Genomic DNA, 7,548 nt, shown 5'->3' with positions numbered 1-7,548 from the left:
TAATTTTTTTGTTTTTTTTTGCTATTTGTTCCGCTGGAACGGCCCGTTCTGCAAGTAGTACGAGTCGTTCTGCAAAGAGAACGGCCCGTTCTGCTGGAATTTTTTTTGTTGTAATTTGTTGATCTGGAACGGCCCGTTCTAGTTTCAGTACGGGCCGTTCCAGATGCATTAAAGAAGAGACTTTTTTAGGCATTGACCTTTAGTTTACCATCAATTTTTTAGGGTTGTAGTTTAGGTTAGAAAATTTATGAATAACTGAGTCAATAGTTAATTTGTGTTAATATATAGATAATGAATCGAAGTTGGATGAATGCAAGTCGCATTAGTCAAGAGTACAGAAATGGAGTTGAAGAGTTCTTACAATTTGCAAGAGAAAATGGGAAACCCATCAAAGGGGCATATTATTGTCCATGTGTTCGATGTTTGAATCAGATACGTCAAGAAGTTGGAGAAATACGTGATCACCTGTTTATATATGGTATTGTGAAGAGTTATACAGTATGGACATGGCACGGAGAAATATTAGACATTCCAATAGTGTCAACAACTGAAAATTTTGAAGGGATGAACGATAACTTAGAAGAGATGATACGTGATGTTGGTGAAGAAAATTTTGAAAGAGCACATGTGTATGATACCTTAAAGTCTGATTTTGAGCAACCATTATACCCAGGATGCAGTATGTTTACAAGATTATCAGCAACTTTAAAATTGTTTAGTTTAAAAGCAAGAAATGGCTGGACTGATAAAAGTTTCACAGAATTGTTGGAGTTATTGAAGGAGATGCTTCCAGAAGATAACACGTTACCTAATCGCAACTATGAGGCAAAAAAGATACTATGTCCAATGGGTTTGGAGTATAAGAAGATACACGCGTGCCCTAATGATTGCATATTGTATACAAATGATTTTGCTACACTGAAAGTGTGTCCCACATGTGGATTGTCGCGGTTCAAAAAGAAAACTGATGGAAGTAATGGTGAGGAAGAAATAGAGGGGCCCCCTGCTAAGGTCTTATGGTATTTGCCAATAATACCTAGGTTTAAAAGATTGTTTGCCATTAAAGAAGATGCAAAAAACCTCACATGGCATGAAAATGGTAGAAAATGTGACAACTTTCTTCGACATCCAGCTGATTCTCCGCAATGGAAGAGGATTGATGAAACATTTCCAGAATTTGGTGTAGAGTCAAGAAACTTGAGAATTGGTTTAGCTACAGATGGCATGAATCCTTATGGGAACTTAAGTAGTAAACACAGTTCATGGCCAGTTTTGTTGGTCATTTATAATTTGCCTCCTTGGCTATGCATGAAGAGAAAATATATTATGTTGTCTATGATGATATCAGGTCCCCGACAACCAGGAAATGACATAGATGTGTATCTTAGTCCATTGATTGATGACTTGAAAATGTTATGGGACACAGGAGTGGAGGTGTTTGATGCATATCGTGAAGAAAAATTTACCATGCGTGCAATGTTATTTTGCACAATAAATGATTTTCCAGCATATGGTAACCTGAGTGGGTATAGTGTGAAGGGTCATTATGCATGTCCTATATGTGAAGAAAACACAAGTTATACCCAATTGAAACATGGGCAAAAGACTGCGTACACTAGGCATCGTAAGTTTCTTGTTCGTAGTCATCCATACCGTAGATTGAAGAAAGCATTCAATGGAAGTCAAGAGGATGAAATTGCCTCGACACCGCGCAATGGTGAAGAAGTATATCAACGGGTGAAGAACATTAACATTGTGTTCGGAAAGACGCAAAAGAAGTCAACTGAGAGAAATATCTGGAAGAAACGATCAATATTCTTTAATCTTCCTTACTGGTGCAAGTTAGATGTTAAACACTGCATAGATGTGATGCATGTGGAGAAAAATGTTTGTGATAGTGTAATTGGGACATTGCTAAACATCAAAGGAAAGACTAAAGATGGAGTGAAAGCACGACAAGATTTGGTGGACATGGGTATACGTTATGAGTTGCATCCTCAGTCTATTGGAAGACGCACTTACTTGCCTCCAACTTGTCATACTCTATCAAAGAAAGAAAAAAAAAGCTTTTGTGAGTGCTTAAGCAGTGTGAAAGTTCCACAAGGGTACTCCTCAAATGTTAAGAGTCTGGTGTCTATGCAAGATTTGAAGTTGATTGGTTTAAAGTCTCACGATTGTCATGTGTTAATGCAACAACTTTTGCCTGTGGCTATTCGTAACATTTTACCATCTTCTGTTAGAGTTGCTATTACTCGATTGTGTTTATTCTTCAATGCCATTTGCAACAAAGTAATTGACCCTGTAAAGTTAGATGAGTTAGAAAATGAAGCAATCACAATCATGTGTCAATTGGAAATGTATTTTCCACCTTCATTTTTTGATATCATGGTGCATTTGATAGTTCATTTGGTTAGGGAGATTCGATTGTGTGGCCCGATTTATCTTAGATGGATGTACCCTGTTGAGAGATATATGAAGATCTTAAAAGGATATGTCAAGAATCAATACCGCCCAGAAGCCTCTATTGTGGAGAGGTACATTGCAGAAGAAGCCATTGAGTTTTATTCAGGGTACATGTCGAAATCAGAACCAATAGGAATTCCCAAGACTCGACATGATGGGAAACAATTTGGTAAGGGTAGTCGAAGTTTAAAGATTAGAACTGTGAGTCGAACAGAAGTTGACCAAGCACATTTGTACATATTGAACAAAACTGATGAAGTAATTCCTTACATATCAGAACACATAGATGAAATCAAGATAGCACACCCTCGGATGACTGAGAAATGGGTATTGAATGAACATAACAAGAGTTTTTTAGCTTGGTTTAAGAAAAAGGTTTATGGTGAGGTTAATGCTTCTGATACACTTTTGAGACTCGCGCCTGGGCCTAACAACGATGTCATTACATTTGGTGGGTATGACATTAACAAATATTGTTTCTATACAAAAATAGAAGATGACAAAAGTAGAGTACAAAATAGTGGGGTTACAATTCAGGCTGAGGCTGTGCACTTTGCTAGTTCAAAAGATAAAAATCTCATTACAGCATCCATGAGTTATTTCGGAGTCATAGAAGACATATGGGAAATTGATTATGTTACGTTTAGAGTGTCTGTGTTCAAGTGTAAATGGGTTGATGGCAATACAGGTGTGCGGACAGATGATTTAGGATTTACTTTGGTTGATTTGAATAAGGTCGGCTATAAGGATGAACCTTTTATTATGGCATATCAAGCAAGACAAATTTTTTATGTAAAGGATCCATGTAATGAGAAATGGTCAGTGGTCCTCGAAGGAAGAACCATGCATGGAACTCACGAAGATGAGTCTCTAGATATGCATGAGACACCGTCTTTTTCAAGCAGATCATTTGGTCCTATTGCGGACAATGAAGTGGACGAAATACATGCTATTCGAAGTGATCATGATGAAGGAATATGGGAAAAAATTCCAACCTAATAGGTTTCTGTTTATGTATTATTTGTTTTTTTATTAGTTATTTTGTTGCTATATTGTTATTATCTTTTTTACTTTATTTGTCTATTCAATTAATTCATTGTTTTAATAATGACAGTTTAATTTTTTCAGGATTATGGAGGATTCTGGGTCTGGCAGTGGAAGGAGGGAAGGTAGATCTGTCACTCGATTGTCTGGGTTGACAGCTGGGCGCATTGCCAAGGAGAGGACACCGGTTGAGGTGGATCCTCATTCTGGCAAGGCATCAGGCCCAAATGCTGCCAAGTTTAAGAGCCATTTGGGAGTCCTAGCTCGACGACATGTTTCTATTATCATTCCATCATGGGATGATGTTCAGGAGATTGACAAGAACCTCATGTGGCAGGATATTCAGGTATATACTTTCACATCCTTTCAATATTATATAACTTAAATACATTATTTATTATTTGTTGTTATTTTCATAGCAAAATTTTGACATTCCCAACACTGAGGGCATGAGGAGGAAGATGTTATCTGCCCTTGCCAGCAGGTGGAGAGACTTCAAGACTTTCTTGACACGGGAGTATGTATTTGGAGAGCGCCAAAATGAGACTCCCTGTCTAAAGTACCAGATCACTGATGAGGAGTGGATGCAATTTTGTGCCACTCGATTGGACCCTTCGTGGCAGGTTAGTTATTGATAACTTTTACATTGACACAAATACTTAAGGTATATTTTAATTTATCTCAATTTTTTTTTTGTATTATTGCAGGCTAAAAGAATAGCTGCCCAAGAACGACAAGCCAAGAATGATGCACCCCATCTATTGTCAAGAGGGAGATATGAAAGAAAAAAAAAGCAAATGAAGAAGGCTAGGGCACAGGCAGCAGGGGTTGAGGATGCTGACCGTGTGGAGTCACCTCCCCGCCATGAGATGTGGATAGCAGCCCGGACAAAACCAGATGGGCAAATGACTTCTGAGTCTGCAAGGGTCGTTGCTAATAAAATAGTAAGTAAAAATATACAAATTAAGACTCTTCATTTCAACTCATTTAATTCATAAGATTTTTTAATCTTCCTTATTGTTGCAGGAGGATTTAGTTGAGCAGAGCACTCAGGGCTCATTTGTTTCCGATGGTCGGAATGATAACCTCACAACGGCCATAGGAAAGCCAGAGCACGGAGGTCGTGTGCGTGGTGTTGGTGGTTCTTGGAGCCACCGAGATTTCTTTGGTGGCCGATCATCGAGGAACACTGTCGACTCTTGCAGTCAAGAGGTTATACAGAAATTGGAGCAGAGATTGGAGATGCAGTTTGAAGAGAAATTGAAGAATATTGAAAAACAGTTTGAAGAGAAGTTTGAACTTTTGGCTCGTTCTCAGCAACAGACTGCAGTTGCTCATGATGGTGTTCGAGTCAGCACTAAAGGGAGTTGTGCTGCTCCAAATCCCTCAGGGGAACATGCTCACACTGATGTACCAAACCAGTGTGAGTTATATGTTGAGGATGACCCCCCACGGTTAGTGGCTATTGACCGAGTATTTGAGGGTGGCTCAACCATCCATGGTGTCCCTCTACAGCCAGACTGAACACGGGTTATGGTTGACCAAGTTCAAGATGCTGCTGCTCCAGTGCCTTTGCCCAATACAGAGGTTCAACTAGTGGGGCAGGCAACCGGCACATTCTTAGCTTGGCCAAAATGTTTGGTCATGCCGCTTTCAGCACGGGCAAAAGTAATTATATTATTGCTCTTTTAGATTCTTATAATTCTATTATTGTTTAACTAATTTTGATTATTTCTTTAGGATTTTATCAATCGTGGTAAGGAGGTCATGAGAGAACCTCATGTTCATGATGCTAATATCGCAGAAGCTGAGGATGATCCCATATCTAAGCTTCTAATCAAATTACCACGATTAAAGAAGCAGCCAATTCAATTGCAGTGGGACATTAGAGTTTTTGGAGTTGATAGCTCTGATGTTCGACTATACATATCTCTGCCTGATGCATTAGAGATTGTTGGGGGAAACTCCATGTTAAATATATCTGTCATACAGTTGTGGGCCATGTAAGTCATATTTTCTTTTATGAGTCTAAATTTACAATAATTACATTTAACTTATAATAATTATTTGTGTTAGGTACATGGACAAATTGAGTGTGGAGCAAGCACAAGCAGAAGTATATGGATTTATTGAGCCTCAATCCATCCAAAAATCAGGAAACACTCAGGTCCAGATCCAACAATATATGCAAACATGGATGAGTGACTCAAGAAGACATATATACATGGCTCCATACATTGACGGGTTAGTTTTTTAATTGATTTTTTAATCATGGTAATTTTTTAACTGATTTGTTTGTCATACAATGTAGGTCCCATTGGCAGTTAATGGTAATCATTCCTAAGGAATATACCATGGTGTGGTTTTGTTCACTTCATCGAAAACCAAGCCAGGAAAATAAAAGCCAATTACATGGGTAACTAAATTTTTTCATTATGTTTTAACACTGTAATTATATATATTGGCTAACATTTATTTTTATTTCAATTAATTAGAATCGTGTCTGGAGCTAATATATTAAGTGGAAGAGCCAAATCATCAAAGTCATTGCATTTCATATACCCTAAGGTTAGCAAATTAATTCATACAGTCAATAATATTTAAATTTATTGACTTTGGAATTAATAGTTATTTGTTTCTCATTTTAGAGTAATAAGCAACAAGACTCGTTTGAATGTGGCTATTACATCATGTATTGGATGAAAGCCATAGTTTCTGCGGGTATTATTGATTCTTGGGCGCAGGTAATTCATATCAAAATTTATTTAACTATATTTACCTTTAGAATAATTAACATTGCATATTAATGACACTTAAATTACCCTTTCAGGTCTTTCAAGATCCATCTCCGTTGCCCGAAGATGAGATGCTCAAGATAAGAGAACAATGGGCAACTTTTTTTCTAAGTTTAGTTAGTTAGATATTATGTTTATAGTTTGATAGTTAGTTATTTAGATAGCATTGACAAACATGTTTTATAGCTTTTTTTAGGATAATAGGATTTACATTGTCATAATTTATGTTTTTTAAGATTTATATATTATTTTCTTTTTGTCATTCAATTTTGAAATACAATTTGAATTTCTATTCTGGACTGCCTGGTTTAGATTTGGTATTCTGGATTATATTTATATGCAGGTGTTGGGTATATCAATTTACAAACGTTTTTAAAAAAGAAACTGCCACAATTTACGTCGGACATGGCTTTGTCCGACGTAAATTTACGTCGGGCCTTGCAATGACCGACGTAAATTTACGTCGGACAAGGCCACGTCCGACGTAAAATTGTGGCATGATTTTGCCCCTTTTTTACGTCGGTCTGGAAAAATCCCCGACGTAAATTTACGTCGTCTTCCAGAGGTGACGTAAATTTACGACTCCTGTATTAACGTCGGACCCTTTTCCGACGTAAAAGAGTCAAAATACACGACGTAAAAGACCCTTTGTGTACTAGTGTTGTTTACTCTTTTCCTTCATCTTCATGGTTGATTATTTAAAATACTTCATATGAGATATAAGGAATACTTAGAAAAAAAATTTATGAGACTATATTCTTTCATTATAGTTTGTGCGTGATTATATATTAGTGTACATAACTATGCATGAATTGTCTATCTTAAGTCAATGTTTTTTTATTTTAAACTCTAAATTTTAATAATAATAGAGTAAACTATTTTTCTTATACCGCAAATTAAAAAAAGACTCACATTTATTTAAACAAAAACATAATTGTTGGCTAATTTACAATAAATTTATTGACTTATTTAATGTTCTTAATGCAAAAATAGGTTTTTAAATAGGCTAATCGGTTAGGTTAAACTTTTAAAAATGTTTGGTCAAACCTATTAAAAAAGTCTATGATAAATAATAGACAGGTAAAATTTAATTTCATACAACAGGTCTGACCTATATATTTAAAGTCTAACATGACCTACTTTCATCCCTAATACTTGAGATGATCATTAGTAGGATGATGCTTTGATGAAGCTTGAGACCTTGGTCACCTGTTAGGTTGTGTCCTAATAGAATGTGACACCAAAA

At 36.5% G+C, this 7,548-nt stretch overlaps 2 protein-coding genes across 3 annotated transcripts; both read left to right on the top strand.

Annotated features, from left to right (window-relative positions):
- The first annotated feature begins 3,588 nt into the window (after positions 1-3,588).
- On the top strand, positions 3,589-5,031 carry LOC145955511 (uncharacterized). The gene is made up of 5 exons (XM_083070336.1): positions 3,589-3,853; positions 3,927-4,130; positions 4,215-4,451; positions 4,534-4,719; positions 5,023-5,031. The coding sequence occupies exons 1-5, from the start codon at positions 3,596-3,598 to the stop codon at positions 5,029-5,031; spliced, it is 894 nt and encodes a 297-aa protein (XP_082926462.1). The 5' UTR covers positions 3,589-3,595.
- On the top strand, positions 4,757-7,310 carry LOC145958127 (uncharacterized). 2 transcript variants are annotated; one of them, XM_083074805.1, is made up of 5 exons: positions 4,757-5,510; positions 5,584-5,923; positions 6,003-6,075; positions 6,156-6,251; positions 6,338-7,310. In XM_083074805.1, the coding sequence occupies exons 2-5, from the start codon at positions 5,835-5,837 to the stop codon at positions 6,425-6,427; spliced, it is 348 nt and encodes a 115-aa protein (XP_082930931.1). In that variant the 5' UTR covers positions 4,757-5,510; positions 5,584-5,834; the 3' UTR covers positions 6,428-7,310. The 2 variants fall into 2 exon arrangements, with proteins under 2 accessions (XP_082930931.1, XP_082931177.1); XM_083075051.1 differs by having other exon boundaries at positions 4,757-5,923.
- Positions 7,311-7,548: the final 238 nt, after the last annotated feature.

This window comes from Cajanus cajan, chromosome 1, assembly GCF_000230855.2.
Source record: "Cajanus cajan strain Asha chromosome 1, NIPB_CcT2T_4, whole genome shotgun sequence".
Classification (NCBI taxonomy): domain Eukaryota; kingdom Viridiplantae; phylum Streptophyta; class Magnoliopsida; order Fabales; family Fabaceae; genus Cajanus; species Cajanus cajan.
This window is presented reverse-complemented; position numbering and strand designations above follow the sequence as displayed.